This window comes from Ciconia boyciana, chromosome 22 (assembly GCF_034638445.1).
Source record: "Ciconia boyciana chromosome 22, ASM3463844v1, whole genome shotgun sequence".
Classification (NCBI taxonomy): Eukaryota; Metazoa; Chordata; class Aves; order Ciconiiformes; family Ciconiidae; genus Ciconia; species Ciconia boyciana.
In genome coordinates, this window is record NC_132955.1 from 4683505 (window position 1) to 4707351 (window position 23847).

The following is a 23847-nucleotide window of genomic DNA, read 5'->3' on the forward strand; positions in this document are numbered from 1 at the left end:
AGCTCGCATCCCTGGAGCACAGGGAACATCTCCCGATCAGTCTGAAAGCCCCACTGCTCTGCAAGACATCAGCTCTGGGAAGCGGCATCCTCGGGCTTTACGCACTAGTTAACAGGCTGCGAGCTGCCTCGACTTGTTTTAAGCTCGCTTTCTCGCTTAATCTCATCTCCGTTCGGCGCGTGTGTGTGTGCATGTGTGTGTGTGTAGGGGGAGGACTTTATTTCCATTGGCTCAGCTTTCACTGCCCACCCACATCTCTTCCACATCACCTTGGTGTCTCCCTAAATAAAACCAGCCCTTCTTATCGCACCGAGGAAATCAAGAGCGAGAGTTTGAATGGATTTTATATAAATATTTACCCCTACGAAGCTACTGCTGAGCTTGTGGGATAAACTCGCAGCAGCTGGCCTGAGACTCTCCTTCCCTCTCCCACCCCTAAAAGGGTTTAATTACTTTCCGCAGGGGAGGGGAGAGATCCGGATCCCAGTTCCAGCTATAGACTGACCCAAAAAGCAGTGCCAGGATTTAACTAACTATCCCTGATGGATCTGAAGGACAGCACCAGCGAGGGCAGCATGGGCAGCCTGCAGCCTTCCAGCATCCAGATTTTTGCCAACACCTCCACGCTCCACGGGATCCGTCACGTCTTTGTCTATGGGCCAGTGACCATCCGTCGCCTGCTCTGGACCTTGGCCTTTGTGGGCTCGCTGGGTCTCCTCCTGGTTGAGAGTTCAGACAGGGTGGCTTTCTACTTCTCCTACCAGCATGTGACCAAAGTAGATGAGGTTGTGGCAAACAGCCTGGTCTTCCCTGCTGTCACCATCTGTAACCTCAACGAGTTCCGCTTTTCCCGGCTCACCACCAACGACCTGTACCATGCTGGGGAGCTCCTGGCTCTGCTTGACGTTAACCTGCAGATCCCCAACCCTCACCTGGCTGACCCAGCCGTCTTAGCCATCCTCCAAGAAAAGGCCAACTTTAAGCAGTATAAACCAAAAGTTTTCAACATGCAGGAGTTCCTGGCGCGGGTTGGCCACGACCTGAAGGATATGATGCTGTACTGCAAATTCAAAGGCCAAGAGTGCAGCCATGAGGACTTCAAAACTGTGAGTATGAGCAGACACTCTGCTTTTCTCTTCTCTGGGTGTGCAGACGGTGGTGGTGTTGCAGGACCAGGACAGAATTGGAGGTCACTGGCCAACCTGTGTGGGCATGGTATGATGAGTGAATGGTGTCTGCTGGGCTCTGGCACAGCAGAGGAGGAGGAGGCAGCCTGTTGAGTTGAAGTTTGTTTGCTGGAGTCCTAACGTGGGTTTACATGGGGCCAGCCCTGCAAGGGGCTTGCAGCAGATCCAGCCTCCATCCTGCATAAGGCCCATGGCTCCCAGGCGGCTGCTTGGTGTCAGACCAGGGCATCAGACGGGTCCTGCTGCCGAGCATCTGAGGGGGCTTGGGGGTCTCTTGCTATGGCCAGTGCATGTTAGTCAGCTGAAGAAAGTAGAGAGGGCTGGAAAGAGGCCAGCAAGAAAGGCAGGCGTTCAGGGACGGTCTGAGTGATGTCCATTAGCTAGTTGTATTTCCCTGGGTGTTTGTAGCCTTGCTGAAATCTTGGAAGGGGAAATTTTTCTGCTTGTTTTGGTGGTCATGGCTCATAAGTCCTAGTTTACTGCACAGTGTGGGCAGCAGCTGCGTCCCTTCCTGGTGCTGCGTTAGAGAAAAGGGGGCGGGGGGGGGAAAGAAGAGAAAAAGAAATCAGGCTCTGCTCTGAGCCCAGACTGCTCTTAGGCTGGCGGGGAGGTGGAGCGAGCTGGGTAGCCTGAGGGTCCTGAAGGAAGCAGACGCTGCTCAGTTTACAGCTTCTGGATGACACCCTGATGGCAGTGCAGGCTGGCCTGGGTAGTTCGGCTGGCAAAAAGTATCAGCTTAAAATAAAAATAAGAAGTAGGTTGCCTGGAAGAAGTGGTGGCCCCAGTGTGCGGCTGGGGCAGGAGAGGGTGCGGGACTGGGCAAGGGGCTGCAGAGGGGTCTGCTCCCCCCAGGCTGGTGGTTTGAATCATGTCCTGGCAGAGATGTGGGCGTGAGGGCTGGGACTGGGCTAAGTCGTACTTCACTCTCAGGCCACGGTGGCCAGTCCCTTCACACCCATTCAGCCAGTTAGAGGGTTCGGTAATCCTGGAGTCAGTAACGCTACAGCTTTCAGCTGGTTGTTTCTCTGGGAACGATGCTGCTTGCTCTGCTCACTACTTACTGTCCTGCAGATAGGCAGGTGCCATAACGGGTTTTGTGATGGTCTGGTTTGTCAGCAGGATTTTTGTCTGGTTTTAGGAGAAGGGAATATTTTCTGTCTCTGCTGCTTTTGGATCTCCCAGCAAATGAGTCCAACTGACTCATGCTACAAAGTCATTGCTATCACCTGGACTGTGCTCTCTTTAACCATCTGAGCAGGAACATACAATTTTATGCCTCAGTTATTGCCTGTGCATAACCCTTATGCCTTGCCCATTTCAAACTGGATATCCAGGCAAACTGCTCCTTTGCTTCTGTTCCTTGGGCAGAGGTTGAGCCATGTGGGTTGTAGGAAGGTATCAAGAAAGTCACTAGGACAAGAGCTTGCTAAGGAAAGACCATGTGTGACTAAGTCTGGAAAATGGGATAGAAAGGAGAAACAGATGCAAAAGTCCAAGGGACAGAAGAGTTGGGGAGTGAGGACAGATCCCAGCAGGATGGACAGACCTGTCCATCGTGAGGGTGTGGAGAGAGGAAGGTATTCTGCCCGTGGGCTTTCCAATAACACAGTAAACACCAGCCAAAATCAAAAGCCTCAAAGCCAGCAAGCAAACAGCACATTCAAAACATCTGCAGGACTTAAAAAAGCAGGTCTTGTCCTCAGACTGGAGCTTTTGGCAGCCTCCCTGGGACACGGTGGGGTGTCATCTCCCTGGCCATTTAGCTTTTCAAGGTAGCTGCTTCTGAAACAATGATTTTTTTTTTCCATGGGAGATACAGTAGTTTCCAGAAAGACTAAACATTCCCTGTCTGCTGAATAAATCCTTGCTCTGCTAAAACTGGTTAGGGCTAGCTAGAAACAGATCGGATATTACAGACTGACAGTGCTTGTCCTTGTCAAAGGACTGTAGAGATTCAGAAACAGGGCAGTGAAATACTTCAGTCCATTCTGCAAAGCAGCTCCTAGATGCTCCAGAAGACAACATCTTCCCAGCATTGCCTGCTGTGCCTTTCTAACCGAAGCAGGTGTTTCAGTCTCACTGGCTTCAGGTAATCCCTTCGGTTATGAAAATTGAGGGAGAAGCACTCAAAAGGGACACAACAACCCTGTTTTCCTTCCAGACTTTACCTCTCAGATAAAAGGCAGCAAAAAGTGTCTGCTTGAAAGCTGAGTAGGTCTTTCCACAGGGAGCATGCTGTAAAGGTCTTTGAACTGCCTCCAGGCTGAATCAGAACCTCATGTCCTGGATGAATTTTGCATTTAATCACCAACGACCTGTTGCAACTGCATATAGACTCTGTGACAGCCCATCCATTCTGCTGCATTACCAGCTGGAAAAAGAGGAGAAGCATCATCACTGAAGCCTGATTTCTTTCCTGTCAGGAAACAGAGGGTGTAAATCCCAGAGCAGTTTTGTAATACATCATCATGGTGAAGAACTCGGGCTCTTTTTCTATACTCCCCAAATTCATGCATCTGGGAGCAGAAGAGGCAGGAGTTTTGCAGTAGGAGGCTGCATCAAAGCAGTTAACTCTGCAATAAGGTACTGCTAAAGAAGTTAGTGCAGTGTTTCCAGCTGGTCAGCTGTCCCTTTTGATGCATACGTGTGTGTGGTGTGTACAGTGTGTCCCCTGAATAAAGCACACCTTGCTTTTGCTGCATGGGAAGGCAAAGCAGAAGCTGGAATGGCAGTGTCCTGGCACTTTGAAAACATGACTTTACCCTCCTTCCTCCTCCACTTCCCTTTTTCAATTCTCTGTCACTGCTTTATTAACAGGATTTGAGCTGTGCTTTCCTTACACCCTCTGTTCCTTCTCCCCAGGATAATATCTAATGCCTCTCAGACAACGTTTCCCCGTATTATGGTCTGCTCAGAGGAGTGAGTCCCCTAAGCTTTTCTGCAGAGATACATCCAACAAGAACAGCAAGGTCTTAGCAGCCTATGTGCTGATTCCTGAGCTGGCATTGCAATGCACTGAGCAGCAGATAAGATAATGCAGACCTCTGCTGTAGGCAAAGCAATGAAGAATAGAAAATTGGCAGAACATCCTTTAGCAAACCCTTTCCCTTAGAGTACTTGGAGGAGGGAAGCCTGATAACAGCAGCAGCTGAGGAAATCCCCTCCTTTTTTTCTGCATTGCTCCTCCCAGGAGGTCTCAGTTGAAAATGACCTCGCAGATGGCATTTTTCTGGAGGAGCTGTGCTCATGCTGCTCGACATGACATTAAGGTCTTCCCATCCTACTGCTGCTGAGCGTGGTAAAGCTGCGGCTCATCAGCCCTAGACACACCACTGTGATTTTTTGAGTATCTCTGTGGGTGTGCTGGAGCAAAGCCTCTTTCCTGGGCCTGTTGGTGTGGCTCGTGGTCCTTTGCTGTTCCAGCATGGGATGAACTGAGCAATGGCAGGGGAGCCTTGCAGGAGATTTTTGTGTGTGGCACAGCAAATGCATGGGGCGACAGGGGAGAAAAGTCTGTGAAAACTCTTTCAGCCCATGGGGTAAATGCAGAATGACTGATGGGATGACCTGGGTGTAGATAGCGAGAACACGAGCAGCAGGGCGAACGGGCTATCTCAGTCCCACCTTGATGAGAAAATTAGCCCCAGCAGCCAAGCCCTGCCAGACATATTCAGACGATGGCAGTGGGTGTGCGTTCTGGTGTGTGAGCATGTATTTCAGTTGGGTCATTTGCTAAATGGAATGTGTAGCGTCTGCTTCCTTGCACATCCAATTCATTTCAGAAGTAACACAATAACTTAGCTTGTGCCTGCTATGCCTTTGTTGCTGGATGTCTATTTATTTTCAGTGGCCATGACAATTGAAGGATATAACTCATTTATTTTCAATACACATTCTTACTGACAGACAGTGTCCGCATAATGGAGAGTATCTCATGTGAATATTTCTATTTTGAGACACAAGTTTCTGTCAATCTATCTGTCTTTCTCCATGCATGTTTTTTCTCCCGTTCTTTCTACTGCGCCCATGAGGCCAGTATTTAGTAAACAGCTTTTGCTTTTTAGACTAATTAGTCCATTCTCATCTCCTATTATACAACTTCCGCTTTCCTCAAGAAAAAAAATCAGGATGGTGGCTGCTTGATTCAGAAAAACATTACTTCTTTCTATTTAACAATTCTTCTGGAAAATCATGACTTTTTCCAAAGTTTGCTCCAGAATCTGAGATGCTATAATGAGATCTGCAATTCTGTGATATCTTTTACACAAACAGATAGTTCTTGCACTAGGAGACCAAATCTTTGTGCAGCCTTCCCAGTCTGCATTATAACATCTTGAGTTTGCACATGCTGTTGAGTTTTGGTGCATGGGCATAGGCACAGGAGGGAGTGCAAGGTTATCATGTTGCTGTTGTTGGTGTCTCAGTTGGGTGTCTAAAATGAGGCGGATTGCTCCTGGGTCACGTATCTAGCTGATGTGCAAACCATGCCCTTGAGAAACGCAGACCCCCATTCTACCCAACGTTTGCCTGGACTAAGTTTCTTTGTCCCTTAAGCATTTAGCTGTAAAGTGAGTGTGGTAGCGCTTCCCCATGGAGCTGATGAGGTTTGTATTTCCTTTATTTGTTACAAAATGGTAGGATAATGCTTTAAAGTTCACCAGAACATTCATCAACAGTTGTGATGAACCTCTGTTCATGAAGAAAGCTTCCTGGGTCTTGAATTGTTACTGGAGTTAAAATCTAATTAAGAGAAGGCTGTAGAACCTCAGTGGAGTCTTTTCATGGCAAACCCAATTTTAAGTCCTTTAATACTGAAAGTATTCACACTGGTTGGACTCGATGATCTTAAGGGTCTTTTCCAACCTAAATGGTTCTGTGATTCTATGGGTGAAACAACTTCCATAGGACAGAAAATTCAGAAATGTGGCTGTAGGTCATTTACCTGGGACGTGGGTGATCCATGTTTGAGACATTGGTCTGATTCAAGACCTGAGCAGCACAGGGATAAACTCATCCATAATTTTCTTTTAAAAGGTCTGTGTTTTGTTCTGGTTTGAGCTATGTCTTGACCCGGCACACTCCCCTCCCTCACTAGGGGTTTGAGATGGGAAATCATCTAAAGATTTGAGATATCTCAGAAATGAGTGCGGCCAAAGTATCAGAGGCAGCTGGAGATCAGAGTGTTGTGAGTGCAAGGGGAGATGAGGCACGGCGGGGTTGGGGCCTGGAGGAGGAAAGACAAAGCACTTCTGTGCGTAAGAGCCAGCTGTGGACTCAGCCTTCCCTTGCCTGTGGCCTCGGCTTACGCCGTGCACCTGGCTGCTTCATTTGAGGGAGAGCAAGAAGCACTCTTGTCTTCTAAGTGATTCCCATTCATCACAGTTATTCATCAGGAGGCCAAGTGAGAGCTCCTCTGACCCCCATCCGTACAACACCTGCTGAGGGATTTGCACTCAAAACAGCATCTGGAGCTGAAGCAAAATGCAAACACCGCCCTTGAGATGAGGAAGAAATGCTGAGCAAGAAGAATGTCATTAGAGTTGCAAGGACAAAGGAGATATTTGAGGGCTGCAAGACTTTGTCAGAATTTTCCTGGGAATTGCATGAGGCTTTCCTTTGCACTGGAAATACCTCTGAGTCCAGCTTCTTGCACTTCATCTCTCCTACCTGCAAAATGGGGGGAAATAGCCTTTCTCCCAGAGAGACACTGAGAACTAAAGTGCTGGAAAGCTGTGGAGAGGCAAGGTCGTAAAAAACAGAGAACAAGGATGATAAATGTCTTTCAGCCACCATGTCCTGGTGTTTCCTTAGCCCGTGGCTCTCTGCGACTAACACATTTCATCTCACAGCGTCTCCCTGACAACTGGTCTTGGACAAAGGTCTCCTGGGTACAGCTTGCTGTCTGCAGTGGATGAAGGGTGAAACCATGGGAAGCATTCAAATGTACTTGTGCTCTTTCTACATGAACTAGACTTAAATCTAGTCATGATCACAACGGTAAGTGAAGGCCAGGAAAGACCAGAACTTGTAAAAAAACTACCATGTTGTCCATCTGGAGAGGTAAATTGGAACGATATAGCTTGTCCTGACCTTCTTCCATACACCTCATGCAAGTACCCTTTGGAGATTTCATGACAAATAATAAATAACCTCCCAGATGTACCCTCTTGCAGAATCTTTGTGCTTATCTGACCAAGTGCAGTGATGCCATGTGAAAAAACATGATGTGACTGCTGTAAACCACTCTGTGGGTTTATTCTAAACACTCCTTGCAACACTCCTGACCACTACAGTTCAGTGTCCATGATCCCCATGGCAGGCAACGGGCACAAATCGAAACCAGTGGTCAGAAAGTGAAACAGGAGGAATTCTCACTTGATTAAAGGAGAAAACAGGTCTGACTTCAGTGATGGCCTGGGTGGCCTCTTGAGGTCCCTTCCAACACAAATTATGATTCTGTAATAAAAAGCTGGTGTATACCTGCCGGGTCTTATCCCCTTTTGCTATTTTTTGGGAGTCTCATTTTTTCATGCTCAATTCACTCTCAATCTTCAATGAGAGCATGAAAAATGAAAGCCAATTTTGGAAGATGGTTACCTTCCCCTCTGTGAGCCTTACGTACAAGTTCAGGTTCGCGTTACTGACCTAAGGAAATAAATTGGCCTAAAACACACAGTTGTTGACAACTCTGTCTTCTGCACTGAGCATCCGAGGCATTCACAGGTCTGATTCCATAATGAACCTGTCACGGGTTCTCTGAGGAAGCCCCTGGCCTTTTCCATCTCCTGGAACCACTGCCGTTCGCTTTAGGAGGAGTCAGTGGAGATTCCCTGAAAAAAACCCTGAAATCCATCATTCAGCTCCTCTTGACTGAGAAATTGTGCCGCACAGCTCCTGAGGAGCGCAGCCGGCTGCACGGCAGCAGGGACAGCGAGGTCGTCTGAGGCATCTCCATCTCCTCTGGCAGAGCCCAGCGTCTGTGAGTCCCTCCTATGCCTTCACAAAAGCATTTGTTAAAGGAATTTATACCTGGAGTGGCAGCCAGACTCGGCTTAGCCTGTGCAGCAGAATTACGCATTAATTGCCTGTCAGGGGGGACGCATCATCAGGCTGCAGGCAATAAAAGGCAATATATTGCTCTGATACCTTGATAAGGTAGGTCCGAGCAAGGTGCCAGATGGATGTGTTGCTGCCACAGCTATACCAACTGTATATAGTACTCAAAAGATACAGAAAGTATTTTGCCTACTGGGCTGATGTGACCCTTCATGCAGGTTTCCATAGGAAGAGCTCTTTGGAAAAACAGATCCGTGAAAAGTTTCTTGCCTACAAGACAAGCACAGCTATGAGAGAGCTGGGGGGGAGAACACAGGTCTTCCAGGGGGAGGAAAACATGAACTGTGGCTATATTTGCAGGTTGCAAAAGTCAGCAGCTATTTTGCCACCTGAATTTGCTGACAGGTTAAAAAAAAAAGCCTTAAATGTATTCCCTTTACTGAGGGATGAGCATAACCTGAGTGGTCTTCTAAAAGCTTGTCAGTATTTCCAGACCCACGAATAGCTGTGAGGAAATCTCCTAGGGATCACAAGCTCAACAAGCTAAGATGGAAAATGAGCTAGATGAGGTGGACATGTCTGACTCCCATCTGCCATGGATTATCTGTGAGACCAGTACCAGAAAAACAAAATTGCCCCTTGGAGGTAAAAGAGACTGTGAGTCATTTAAACAGATTGACATCAGTATGCTCAGGGCCCATCAAGAAACAATTTCCATCCAGCCATGAATACTTACAACTGAAGCACATTCCATTATTTGAAGGAAAACTGAATTGTTTTGATCATTTGTTGTTGTTGCTGTTGAAGAAAGGATTTAGCCTGCGTGTTAAGTCAGGGAGCGTGAAGAAGTGAACGGTAATGGAAAATGCACATATATTTGCTCAGGGTGAGACAGATGAAAGGAGGTTTAATCTGCACTTGGTTAGATTTCCAGAGAGGAACCCATCACAGGGGAACCTGGGCCATCAGGGCTTTTTCACGTGCAATAGAAGTTGCTCAGTTCTCTGCTCCTGTCAGATGAGCCAGTTCTGCGCGGTGATTTCCTCAGAGACTGGAATTTGAAAAGAAAATCAGAAGTGAGAAAGACTGAGCCAAATTCAATGTACTCATCAGGTGCTTCTTCAGGTCAGTTTGACTTTGCATGAGAAGGTGATTCCAGGCTCTGCCCAAGTGGTGGGAGCTTCATGCCAAACCTTTGGGCTTCCCTTTCAGTCAGTACGAAGTTTGTTCAGATCTCACTTCCAGTGTGAGTTTGCTGGGAAATGGAGTTTGTTGTGAGGGCAACCAATAGTTCTGAATCTGTCCTCCTTCCGTATCTGGAAAAAAACCCAAACCCAAACAGGTTGAGAGCCAACAATTTTAGTGGGATGAAGTTTCAGCTGCTTTATAAATCTGAATCTTCATGATGCTGTTTCAACAATGTTGAAGACTGATATATAAATGAATGTAATATAAAGATGGCATGGAATTAAAAGAATTAAAACTGTTTGCCTTTTTAAAGGTTTTGACATTATTGGAGGAAGAAAGTCAAACCAACCCATTTAGACATTTTCTTGTTTCATGTTTCATCCACGTTGTTTCCAAGCTTTCTGAAATCCCATGCTCATGCAGTGGAGGACAGTCATGCAAGGACTTCACTTACTTTATGAGGCTGAATCCCATAACAGGGATTCAAACTCTTTGTTCACCTGAATGTTTGAGGGAAATTAATCTTAGGCCAGGTGACTTAACTGCATGTACTGTGAGCAGGATAATTTAAGGGCTCAAATCTCTGCCACTGTGACAAGTGACTTACTTCCCCCAGTTCAAGTAGAAAATGATCAGCTGAAGCCCTGGTACAGCAGAGAGAGGAGAGTAATTGTCATGTGGGATTGCCCAATGGCAGGCAAGAAAACATCACCGCAGTATGCCATAGGCGGGACAATAAAGGACTAAATTAATTGCAGAGGAGAGTTAATGACCAGTGGGAGGAATTAATGTGAGCTTAACCCTTAATTAGCTAAAGTTTCAACACCACAATCCACTGCTCCCTGGCACTAAAATGGATGGTATATGTAGAGACATCCATTAGAGCCTCTGTATTTCTTCCACTGCCACCTGCTACGCTTTGGAAGAGCAGCACGTGTGATCTGTCTTTGCCGACCATGCACGAAACGGCAGCGTCAGTAGCACTGTTAACTCATCAGGAGTTTTCCAGTGATGGAGAAACCTGTGAGAGCTGAACAAGGATATCAGAGATGCTTCGGCTTGACCTCAAATGTGTGATAGCATTACATTTTGGGAGATGGGAGGGACCCTAAGCCACCTGGAAAGTGATGATTTATTTGAGGCAGGGTCTTGGATTAGAATAGAATTTTTGCCACCAAGTTTCTTGTTTTTTCGCTGAAAATATGAACCAGAAATGTTACTGTGAAGTCTGCTAGGAACTGCAGTTTCAGTTCATCACACTCCCATTTTTCTCTGGACACACTGGTTGAATTACATCTCCCATAACGTAACATGGTGTCTCCTCCTTTGCTAGGGAGGTGATGGCTGGTTACAGCAGTCACACAGTCCTGATGTACTAATTTTTTTTCTTTGAAGCATTTAATGTTTGGGGATTCTTCCTTTTTTTAATGAAAAGAAACAAAATGTTTTCCCAAAAGGCTTTGTGAAAACTGCTGCTGTGCTAGATTCTCAAACAACATTCCTATCTAAACCAATCTTCATGTAAAAAATTGAACCAGTTTTCATGAGTAGCATGACCAGACAGGGTGTGGATATCATGCCCTCATTAAGAGAAGGAGTTGCTGTGCCAGATGTTAAGCTTCATACTTGTTGGTTGAACTGCATTTTTTGTACTCCGCCCTGGTGATGAATCCCACAGCCACCATCCCTCTACAGATGCTCCAGGAACACTCTAAGTGGCCATTAACTAATGCTAAATTATGATGGAGCATCTCCTGAAATACATGTGACATTCACATGAATAACAAGTGAATTTGTTTCTGTCAAGACAATGACAACGGATTGCAGTTGAATTAACATGAGTGCCGTTTGCTGCTCTACACCACCTCTACACCACCAACGAGTTCCTTGTAGGGTGCGTGTAATTACAGGGACACAAATGACAGCGGAGGGATGCCGTGAGTGTGAAGATGCAATGGTATAGATGGCTGTTAAGGATGAGCTGTGGGAAAAAGCAAGTCCCAGGCTGACAAACCAATCCTATTTCTATTGAACCTCAGTGGAATTTACCTCCTAAAGACATTAATGAGAGTGAGATCATGCTGTTAGCCCCCGCAATTGCATCCATCCCTGGAAAAATCATTCTCTTCTCATTATCACTTGGTAGTATGAAAAGACCCTTAGAGGTCAGTCCTATGATGAGGTCTCTGTACATCTGCATCTCTCCAGGGAAAAACAGATCAAGAGGGAAAGGATTTTTCTATGGTGTTCATGCATGATACTACAAAAATGTGCAAGGGTCTCCTATAGTGCCTATAGGACTCTAAAGTTTCTAAAAACTGCTTCTCTGCTGGGTACGTTAGTGTTCACAAACTTGTGTTACATCTCTGCTTCTGTTGGCGCGTCGTGTCAGGTTGAGCCGTGGCTCCCAGCTCCTTGTCCTCAATCTGTGTTGTGTATCTTGAGGTGCTGTGCAGGGTGTGAAGTGGCAGGTTAAATGAGGTGGGAAAAAGGAATAGGGGAGAGCAATAGAGGAAGCGGGAAGGTGAGACAGAAATGGGAGAAAACTGTTTATGGCATGAGGAAGCAGAGGCCTGAGGTTGGCTGAAAGAAAAACAAATTCAGATCAGAAGCAAGCATGGGTTTTTGAAACACAAATTGATGAGCCTGGAATTGGTCTGAATGTTTCCATTGAAAAATTTCCATCAGAAAAGTTTTTCTGAATGCAAAAAAATTGCTTTCCTAAAGTTACACTGACTGGAATGAGATTTCCCATGAGAAAAATGAAAGATTTTTGTCTTAAAGCATTTCTATTTTCCATGAAATTAATTAAAAAAGAAAATCAGGGAGCAAAATAAAATCTTGAAACCCTGGGATATCTCATTAAGTGGATGCTCTGATTTTCAGCTAGTTCCGAAGTAAATAATGGAAAAAGTCACCTGGAGCTGGGGAACCTTCCACCACGTGGAGTCTCTACATCTTGCACTTGTAGGCCAGGCGCACCCCAGGCTCTATTTTACATGGGTTTTGGGGCAAAACCTGGTATCACCTGATGTTAGTAAGGGTGAACCCTGAGTTACATACTCATATCTGGCTTTCCCTGAAAAGGGGGATTTCATGCTCTGCTTTCAAATGAGTCGCCTCTTTCAAAGGGCAGGTTTCAGAGCAAGATGTTTTCTGATAGACCGTCCTCTGAGCTTTGTGGAGATGGTTCAGTTTTAGCCTTATTTCCTGATAATAGAAGGTTTCAGCAATTTTGCGTCCATTTGAAAGAGCAGGAGAAGTCTCAAAAGCATTTGGTTTCTACAAGTTTCATGAAAACTGGCAGCTGGGAGAGAATCAAACTCAAGTCCACCAAGGAAAAGAAGGGTCAACGATGGTATTATACATTTTATCTGACAGCGACCAGCTGTCCAGCAAACATATGTGCCCCACTTTCTCCAAAAGCAGCCTGGCAATAAGAAGACAGCTTACACTTTTCTGACAGTACAGACAGCACAATGAAGAAAAAATCAGTATGCATAGGGCTGTGCTACCCATGGGACGTAGAGAAACAACCCAGAGGTATATCTGTGTGCGTGTGAAGGTACACGGATGTGGATGTTAGCTGCTCCTGGTTTATTCTGCTTTTGCCTGGTGGGAATCCTAAGGGACCTGGGACAGAGCAGGGAGTGGTTAGAAGACAAAATATCCTCATCCTTAGGAAAACAAGCTTCATTAATTCTTCTGTTTCAAGAACAACTTGTTTTATAGTGGATTTGGGTTTTCACAGATTATGTAAAGCATTGATTTCCCCCTTGCATTCGCCAAAGAGGTTCTCTTCTGCTGAATGTGTGGGTCATTGAACATGCACATGCGTGTGTCTACCTATATCTGCATGAATCGACCTCCTGGGCTGTCACTGCAGTTCCTGTTGGGAGCACGAGTGTTGCATCCTGATTTTTTAACCAACATGTTGTCCAAAAAGTCAGAGATGCTCATGCTGGTTTATTATTAAGGCATGGTTTTGGAATACAGTGCTGTATATACAATATGGGCTACACAGACAGAGAGGATTTTGGGGGAACCAGAGCCTCATGGTGCTAGGTGGTTTATGCAGTAAATGTCCACACCCCATCTCTCAGAAAGAAAGTTGGAATGTGGAAGAGGGACTGGGAGAGTGGAGACATCCTTTTGTTTTTAAGCTAAGGCCCAGAAAAAATGGTATGAATCTGATTCTTCCCTCCTGAGCTTGGGAAAGGGCATGAAAAGTATGAGTTTAAATAATTTTAACACCTCTTGCTGTGCTCTGCCATTCTGAATAGTCCCCAACCATCCTGGTGTAACTTCTTTTGCACTTACGGCTCATAGCTCTCCAAAAGAGGTGGGAAAAGGCAAAGAGCTCCTGTATGGAGCCCTCCAGCCTTGCTCCTGCTGTGCCCTCTGCTCCACCCCACGAACAGGACACTGTGAGCAGAAATACTGCCATTTCACTTCAACAGCCTGGTTATCCAGCCAGATTATCCATTTGGTCCCATTACATCCACGGGGATTAGCTCTTGGTCTCCAACCTGAAGTGAGCCAGCAGCTAATTTCCTTGGGTTGAAATCAGGGGCGCTGATATCTTGCCCCATGGCATGCACAGGACAGATGGCGTGGGTGGGAGCTGCCCTGCACGCCTCCTCCCAGGGACCAGACCACTCTCCAGGACGTTCATCACCAAAGACGACGTATGTGTGGCCACACTGAGGAGAACTAGGAGAAGACCCCAAACCCCATATGGGGTGATGCTGCTTTGTCTCAGCAGGAGCCACTCCCAGCTTAACTCCATGGGTAACAGCTTTCCACCTCCAACCAACTAGCTCTGAGTCTGCCTAATTCCCGGCAGTGGGAGCGGGCCCACGGTGCTGCTGTGAACCTGCGCTGCAGGACTCGGGGTGCATGAGCTGACCGCAGCTTTGCATCACGCTCCTCGGGGCATGAGTAGGAAGAGCCGCCCGCCCAGCTCTGAGCCTCCGTAAGCGGTATTACGTCATCGGTAATAATTACGCGTCGGTACAGCGTTTGCACGCCTCCGTTCGGATTGATGACAAAATTGTCAGCTCCTTGGGGCAAGGACTGTCTTCCTGCTTTATGTTTATTATTAAACTTTTAGTTTTAAAATTGATTAAAAATTAAATAAGAGAGGGGATTTGTTTTAGCCTGCCTCAGAGAATGATGTGGGTTGTGATTTTGTGCAGAGACAAGAATATCCATCATTCCTGTTTGGAAGGAATTAAAACCAAACAGATTTTTCTATGAATGTCTTCACTCAAAAAACATTTTGATAGCCTTACTTACTATATTTGCAAGTCAGGTACACAGTGTACCTGAGCGGCCATAGCTATTCCAGCTCTGCAAACCCCAGATAGCCTCTGCAAGAGCCTGCAGGCTAAACAGCATCCCTAAGTAAAACGTCTGCCTCCGTTCCACTTTGGAATGCTGTTCGATGTGGAAGGGTGTTTCTAAGCCTAAGATTACTTCTCCATTTCGTGTGGTGTTGGCTGTTTGTTGGTACAATTAATTGCAGATTTCATGTGGTGTTGGCTGCTTGTTGGTACAATTAATTGCAGAATATTTTCCTCCCATGTTTCAAAACAATCTGTAATGGTACCCCTTGCAGGGGGTTAAAGTAAAGCGCAGCTACCACAGGTAAATTCATGTGGCAAACTATTTCTAGAGATCAAGCAAGGACAATTTAGTCACCAGGGATAGGGAAATGTGTTGTGCATTTATTTTGTTGCAAATCAGGTAGGTACATACACAGTCCCCATTTGCAAATTAATCTCGGAAGCTGGGGAAGAGGTGTAAGTGAATTGTTAACACTGTTATTGTTAGCCCTTTTAGCTTGTGTATTCCTTCCATGCTTTTTTCTATCAGGAGGAGAAATAAATGTGTGAGTCAGGTATGTTCTTGTAATCACACTTGTTTTTCAAAAAAGACACACACTCTTCCATTAAACACAATAAAACCAGAAAACAGCATGCAGCTTCTTTGCTCTGGTCTGCCCCTCCTCTAAGCTGTATGCCCAAGCAGCTCCATCTCCCTGTGGTGCTTCATGGTCCCACTTGGAATAGTTTCTCTTTGTTTTCTGTCCAGGCACATCCAGGCTTGACATTTTCCAGCCATTGGGTCTGCGACCAGGGGTCCCCCTCAGGCCACATCAATATGATATCTTTCAGTCAAGGTGTTGGCTCCTGTCTCACTGGATTGTTAAGGATGGAGATGATTCAGTGATGCAGATGATGATTTTTTTATCACTTATTTCAGCAGTGATGCACCAAACCCCAGTTTTATGCATATGATGCTTGCTACTTGTGGGGAAACCCATGTTCCTGAGATATCCATCGGGGCAGCCCCGCACAGGAGGTCTTTGCATCTTGCTCCTGAGTTGAGAGACAGTTTCCAATAACTCCAGGCTGATAATTTTTATCCACCCAGAGCAAGCAGGGAGAGGAAGGAAAGATCAGGGGAAGGGGAGCCCGCTGTTTGGAGTAGTGCCCAGGCTGGTGGGGATCGGGGAGGCTGCTGCCTCTGCTGTAGGTAGGCAAAGGGGCTCCTTTTTTGCAGGCACCAGGGAGCTGTCAGATGTGCCTTTGGTCCTTTGGACCAACTTGCACTGGGTATGAAGAGCACGCTGGTGGCTGTGAGCTGTGGAGACTTTCTACTGGTGGAAGCAATGTGCAGGTCTTTGGCTGAGTCCAAGGATGAAGAGGAAATGTGTGTTCCTCTGCTCCACACAGGAGAAGCAAGACACAGCGTAGTAGGATCAACATCAAACTTTTGCTCAAGTTACCACATTTTCTAGAGATGCAGGAAGGGGTCCCCAAGTGCAGCATCACATGAACGCACCTTTGGGAACCCAGGGTCTGCTCTTCGATGCCAGTTCATTTTGTGGCCTCTGCAAACTGTATCACTTTGTGCAGCACAGATGGCCATGGAAAAGCACGAGCAGAAGCATGTCTAATGGTTACAGCTGATATTCTCTCAACCCTGAGGTCAAATGCCTGCTCTGCTGCCTGTGTGATCTTGACTCCAAGAAAGATTTGAATTCAAGGGAGTGAGGGACATTTGTCTGAGCCTCCATTGCTGGAAATAATGCTTAGCTCTATTCTTTCCCTGTATTTTTCATGCCAGACTGTCATAAAAAGCATACTTCCATGCTGAATTTCATACCTTTCCTCCCTTCTTCACTAGTAACACAGAATTATCTTCCTGTTTCTTTAACATTCTGAGGTTTAGCAAGTAGATAAATTACACTTCTTAAAAACCCAGCCCCAACTGTGACGAAAATATTCCTTTCCTCTCAGGGAACCATTCCTTTGCCGTGTTATTTTGAGCTCCATCATGGTTGTTGCCATGCAATGGCAACTTTGTGGAAAAGGAGGTTAAGTGCTCAGGTTAAAACAGGTTCAAGCATAATCCAGAGTGCCCTTGGCAAAGACAGAAGTGTTTTAGTGGGTCTCATTCATCATTGCCTGACTGCTTAAAGTGGTGGAGTGGCTCATTATTGTTTTTATATGCCTTTATGAGAGCTGCAAAAAAGCTAAAGAGAAAAGTACCACTATTTTCCTCCCTTAACCCACATTCAACGAGGAACAATAATATTTAAGACCTCAGAGTGCAATGTAGAAGATTTCCTCTTCAGAAATCAAATTCCCCTGCATAAGCCACGTGGAGCAGCTCAGGCTCAGGTCCAGAGAGGAGGTTTCTGTTGGTTTGTGGAGTTACGTCTACAACAGCATTTTGCAGCTGATAGCAGGGAGCTGCTATTGCCAGCTGGCATTGCCAGACCTGCCTTCATGAAAGCATCCTCTGCCCTTAAGCCACCTGGTGCTTTTCTCCTCATCGATCCTGCCAAAGCTTTGTCCTCCCTGCGGGTTGGATAAACCTTCAGCAGGGGTTGTGGGCTCTGCAATATAGGGAAAGATTGCACCATCATGGAGCATTAAAAAAATATTTTGAAGATCACAGATCTCAAACATCACCGAGAAAAGACCTTCTTAGTGCTCCATCCTTGCCTGTTTGTTCTGCACACCTTGATCCCAGCTGATACATGCAGTGGCTCAGAGTAGTCCGTACCTGAGAATTTTTGTGCAGATATGTAAACTACCAGAATGATAAGGCAGAGGTCCTGACTAGTTTTTTTTTAATTAAGTGGCTGCTTTAACTGTATGTACCTTGCCAAGGATCTTTACCAAACTATTTCTTATGGAGGTCAGGATATGTTAATGCCACTGGAGAAAGAAGTGGTAAATGCTAGTGCAGAGTGAACGGTTAGTTTTATGTGTTCAAAAGCAGCTGAATCCAAACTGGAACAGGTACAGAGAAAGACTATGAGGAGGATTAAGGAGAAGAGGCACCTGTTCTAGGAGGGAAGATTATGAGAATTTAGCTTGTTTAAGCTAGCAAGGCAAAGGCTGTGTGAAGGGCTGTGATTACTCTGTAGAAAATACGTCAAGGGGATAAGCACTGAGAGGGAAATGGAGCTATTGCAGCTAAATTATGATGCTGGCTCTGGAGCAAATGGTATAAATTGGTCATAGATAACTTTATGCTGGAAGTTAGAAAGGGGTTTTTTTAATGCTTGAAGGAATGAAATCCGGAAGTAACTGCTTGGTGGAAATAATGGAGATAAAAAGCCTAGCAGGTTTTAAAACAGGATCATCCCTTGCGGATAGGATTATATGATGTGGTTGCCAGTAACAGAAGGCTCTGTTCAAGGACCTCTCCAATTTGATGCAAACCAAAATTTTCCTTTCCTGAAGGAATGGATTTGGTGTACGCCTGGATTGTGGGTGTTAGGCATATCCGATCTGGGTTCAGCAAGGTGGTGGGGTGCCTGGAAAACTTGGAAAAACATAGTCATGTCCTGGAAAGCTCTTTCACCTTAGTTCTTGGAGACACATAATATGAATTCTGTGTTTCTTGGTCATGGGAAGATTTTAATACACAGCTTGTCAGATCTGGAAATTTGATTAACTCGGACACTGTCTATGTCTGGATGGAGATATTAATATTTAGTCCATCAGGGTGCAAGTCCTTTGGGTGCTTAACCCTGTCCAGTGCTGTGTCAAGATCCCATGTGGAGGCTGAAGCAAATTCTGTGGTTGAGGGTGTTCATGTTGCTTGCTACCGAGCAACTACCCAAAACATGAGTGCAAGACACCTGAACCGCAGACGATCTCTGGTCTGACAATCTCTCAAACTTATATGTTAATGTCAAGTTGAGGACATCCCTGAGTGTTATTCAATGTTTTCACCTTCAAGGGGTGGTAAGAACGTCCTGGGAGTGGCCAGTCTGACTGAAATCAAGGCACTAGATGTGGTGGGATTTTTGTTTATCATCTGTATAGATATAGCATTTGTGAGCTCCTGGAACGCTGTTGTATTAGACGTTGTACAAAAATGGATCAGAAAGATGGTCTGTCCTCTCTATTGCTTAAAGATAATATAATGGTCTCTCTGATTTAAGGGCTCTCTGAGCAGCAAGGGAGAAAAAGAGGGGAAAGCATCAGCTAGACTGATTCTGACCAATAGCTTTCCGGTACTCGTAATACAACAGAGAGAGAAATGCAAACCTTATTTGAAAAGACAATAATACACTCCCTCTGCAGAAATGAGTTAGTTGGTCTTGATTTTATCCACCTGGGAACTCTGATTATTGTCTCATGAAACAGAGCACCTGGTCTATTATCCCATAAATAAGCGAGAGCAAATGCACTGTGTTTTCATTACAAAGCATGGCTCCCCTGCAGGGCTGCCGCACGCACTGGAATATACTGCAGAAGAGGAAAGAAATTTGGAAGTTTGCCCTCAGGTTTCCTAGAGAGACAAGGCTGTGGTAGCAGTTCGAGAAATATTCGCTCTGCCCACCGGGGTTTCCCTCCCATGGCTAAAAAGTGATTGTTGTTGCTATTAATTAGAGCTGTATGGAAACATTCACAGGCAAACCTGGAGCCATGTCAAACATGCCTTGCAGGGTTGTGTTACAGGCTTAAATTGCAAATCAACTCCCTTGAAAGATGCACTGTGATGCCTGAAGGGAGTGAGTGAGCTAGAGATCTGGCATCAAGTGACGTGGGAATGCATTTAGGACAAACCAAGGTCCAGATGCGGACTAATTAAGACTCACTTTCTGTTGGCTTAGGGGATATTATCTAACAAATCTGGGACTGGCATCCCAGCTTTGTGCTGAAAGTGCAGTTCAACCTCCTTTCTTCTTGATTTTAGTGCCAGCACTGGGATTTTGCTCTGAGTCCATTTTGTCTCCTTCTGAATCCTAAATTTTGTGCTTGAAAGCTTCACTCAAAGCGAGGACAGCAATGACCCTGCTAACACCAGTTTGTGCTGCAGTCAGAGCGAGTACTATTGAAACCCTTTGGTGCTGTGCTACATTCACCTACGACCCGTCTCCAGAGGGATTACCCTGACGTAAAGGAGAACTACAGATCAGGCCGGCTAGATCTTAGCTGGTCCCACTGCAAAAGGAGGGACGCTCTCCTTAACCAATGCAGCCAGCAAGGAGAGAGACTAAAAAGTAACTCCATACTGGTTGCTTGGTATGAAGTACAATAAAGCTATTTGAATGGGTGGGGGTGGCTTTGCCAGAGCTCCCTTGGACATTGAAATCGCCTCTCCTGGTCAGCAGTAAAAGGTTCATGCTGGTGAGAATGCAGCAGGACAGAAGCGTGAAGGATCTGCCCTAGCCAGCAGCTCAGCATCACCCCTGAGATACGTGTCAGACTGGGATGTGAGAGAGTTTTCCATCTCTCGCTGTTGTGTTCCAGATCATTTGCTTTGACTGTGTGCATATGTTGTCAATTCACCAGCACCTTTACGCAGTCAGTTATAATTCACATTTGCTTTTTTTTAATGAATGTTTGTTCACTGGAGCATTTTCCAGGGAGTCTGTGTGGTGCGCAGAGCCAGCCCACATCCCAGCAGCCTCCAACACAATCTAAGGCGAGGAATCAAGCTCGGAAACAAATCAAGAATATATTATGTGACACGCGCCTCCTGTGGTGTGAGACGGAGGGGGACTCTGTGAATGGGAGTCTTGCAAGAAAGTCCTAGCAGCCATGCAGATTGAATACTTCTTGCCAATGCAGTGGAAAATCCCAGGGATAATCATGGCTCTGCTGAAATTCCCTTAAAATCCAAATAAAGTTTCGGTCACTGCCACACAGAAGCACCTCACCGTCTTCTGTTCCCACCACAAGGTTTGTTATCTGCGTTGCTATTCCCATCATCCAGATGGAGAATGGAAGCAAACCAGGGTCTATGGATTGCATGGTGATGAGTGGCCTTTGAGAAACATCCCAGGAGCCCCAGATCTTCAGGAGGGTATTGACAGACAGAAAGGACCTAGACAGAGCCAGGACTGAACGTGATTCTTGTAAAGATCCAGGACTCATGCAAAAAAGGGAATGCACGGGCTATGTGAATACTTCAGAGAGTGTTGGGAGCCCAATCCACTTTGTTGATAGAGTGCAATGCAAATTCATAATTACTGTAGATAAACATGTTCGAGTTAATTACTTCTCCCATTTGATGGCTGTGCAAATGATGCAATGACTAATAGAGACTGCTTTCCTTTCTTCTTTGCTGTGAAAGCCAAGGCTACAGCACGTGCTTGGGAAGGATGTGTCAGGAAAGCCAAGGAGCGGACAGAAGAGCGGACGTCAAAGTCGAGCAGCTCTGAATCTTGCTGGGGATGTGAGCCTGTGACCAGGGCACTGGACTCGCATTTCAGAAGCTTTTACTCCTATCTCTTTGCCCTCAAATGCAGCTGCTGCTTGGACAAAATCAGCCTGGCTTTAAAGTAGGTCAGACTCTGTAGAACTGAAGTCATCCCAGGATGCTCTGTAGAAGAAGAAATACATGTCAGTGTGACACCACTCCCTACAGTGGCTTTTAATAGAGTTGGTCTCTATTTACTGATCCATGTAATTCAGACAGTGGCTGTAACACAGAAGAAATGCTGCATCCAGCTGGGACAACCCATGGGTCACAAATCCACCTGAAGGGACGGACTCAAGCAGAGATGAGGACAGCGCAAAAGAAACATGGGAATGGAGGTTCAAATTCTCAAGCTGCTTCCAGAAAAATGGACTTGGAGAAGCACCAGGGTCCTGAGCACCTTTTTAGCAGATTTGGGGTCCCAAAAACCTAGTTATCCACTCAGACTCTAGTGTCTCATTAAGTAATCCCAGATTTTTTTGATGGTCTGTCAGCAATTCAGTCTGGACTATTTTAATAGCATGAAGATATCCTGGACACTCCTTTTAGGTCTCAGACACATAATTAGCAGTTTAGGGTTCTGAACAGCTTGTTAGTGTTTTGGGAATCAGAAAGGCGACACCAATGAATTACGATTTCAGGCACCTGCTCAGCAGCTGTGAATTTTGGATCCCCCCTGTTAGCAGTCCTAGGGAGTTTCAAATCTGTTTTCAGGGAAGCGTTTCCATTAGTCTGGAGAGAAATTCACATTTTGTCTCCTGTCATGGCCCAGCAGCCAAATCCTTCTGCTTCATTTTCCTTGGAGGCAGCAGTCCCAGGCACTGTGACTGCTGCGCTGCAGTTTGCCCTGTTTGCTATGTGCTCTAAAATCTGCGTTTAGTTTAACACATTAAGCCAATCTGTTTCCCAAACCCAGCTGCAACTACAACCCTCCAGGGGAGCTTGGCAGTGCTGCCGAACTGACACCGCTCGCCGGCAGCGCTTGGGTACGCGGACTTTTTGGTAAGGCAGTGAAGACGAGCGGAGAGGAGGAGGAAGATGTAAAAGCAGATCAGCACAGCACCTCTGAGCAACTTTCCCTTCTCCCAGAGCTGCCCACATTCAACAGAAACACAAAAGAGAATAGAAAAATAATATTTGCTGACTCTCTGAGGAATGCAAGGCTGAAGCAAACTCCATGTGAGGGATCTATGTATTATTTACGGCTTTTTGTGCTGTATGCTATCCCCCACTGGTTGAGCAAGTTTTCTTGTTCAGAGAAATGCTCTTAACAGACAGTTTAAACCCCAATCCCTCTTTCCTCCACTGAGCTGAGACTGTAGGACATGAAGGCATAGCTGCATTCCCTTCATCTCCCCAAGTGAGAGCAGCCAGAAGGATTTGCCAGACCAGCCATGCGTGGGACGTGGACCCACTACCCTGGAGAGCACGTCTTCCCCGGGCAGGGTCTGCTGTTGGTGCCCTCACCAGCTCGATTTGAGCCAGCAGAGCTCTGCTGAGCCAGGCAGCAATTAGCCCTGTATTCTCCCTGTCTAGACAGACCTTGGAAATGGTGCTTCTGAGTCGAGATCTTCCAGCTGGGGTAGGTTCGTTTCGCAGCCTCGCCTGATGGCTTCCCTTGGAAATGCTGCTGCTTTGTGATGGGTTCTTGTCCTGCTGGACTGGAGCCCAGTCAAACCTGCTTTTCAAAGTGTGCTGGGGCCAATTAATGTTGTTTTGCTCCATGATGCATGTAAAATAAATCAGAATAAAAGTCAGAGCAACACGAAGGTAACGCTGATATGGGCTTGTTTGCATTTTACTTCTTTATTACCATAAAATATGAAATGATATTATAACATGATAGGTTTTTATATTGTGTTATACTAGGCTTCATATATTATAAAGAGTTTATATTAAATATGATATTAAATAAGTTTCTATGCACATATTAAGTGGATATTTAGTATAAATTAGGTGGGTTTGTTATTTTAAAATGCCATCAATATTTCAGTACAGCAACATGTTAAAAATAAAAGGGATTAAAGTGATAAGTTGGAACTGTCTGTTTTCCCTACCTAAAATAAAATGCTTCAGCATTTCTGAAACTAAACAGGAAAGTCCAAGTGATTCATTTAGACTTTTGCCCTGAAGTGGATTTCCCTGAGTCAGATTGACACTTTTCTGTGAAATGTTAGAAATGAGATGAGACCACGCTTTCTTCTCAAGTGTTTTCTGATCATTTCTCCACTCAGCGCCTGCCCCATCCCAGCCTTGGGAGTGAGCAGCCTTCAAGCCATGGCCACGTGGGCTCTGGGAGGCTGGTGGGAAAGTTGGAGCCACCACAGCAGGGTTTTTGAGTGCTTGCGGAGGAAAATGTTCAGCACCTTGGGAAAACAGCCAGGTGTGGGATTATTCCTCTGTCTCCTCTAGCGTGGTCTTATCTCTTGGGCTTTCCATGCTATCGGCATTCCCCAGGCAGCAGCTGGAGAGCAGCAGGGGCTGTGTGTGAGTGTGCATGTGTGTGCATTCGTGGATGCACACGTAGGTAGAGAAGGGCTCCCCATGAGTACCCATGTCCCAGAAGACCCACCATTAGCTGGTAGCCACCTGAGCCTCCTGATACACAGCCACCATGGGCACACACAGTGGAAAAACATGCCATAAAATATGCAAACATACATATAGACCCTGTGGT

At 45.9% G+C, this 23847-nt stretch overlaps 1 protein-coding gene across 2 annotated transcripts in view; it reads left to right on the top strand.

The window, feature by feature from the left end:
* Positions 1 to 313: 313 nt before the first annotated feature.
* Positions 314 to 23847, top strand: part of ASIC2 (acid sensing ion channel subunit 2) — a 515886-nt gene continuing 492352 nt past the window's right edge. For both annotated transcript variants that reach the window (XR_012046055.1, XM_072885662.1), the window contains exon 1: positions 314 to 1106. Coding sequence is in view for 1 of the 2 variants with exons in the window: in XM_072885662.1 (XP_072741763.1) it covers positions 543 to 1106 (564 nt within the window). In the remaining variant the exon portion in view is untranslated. The remainder of the gene's footprint in view (positions 1107 to 23847) is intronic.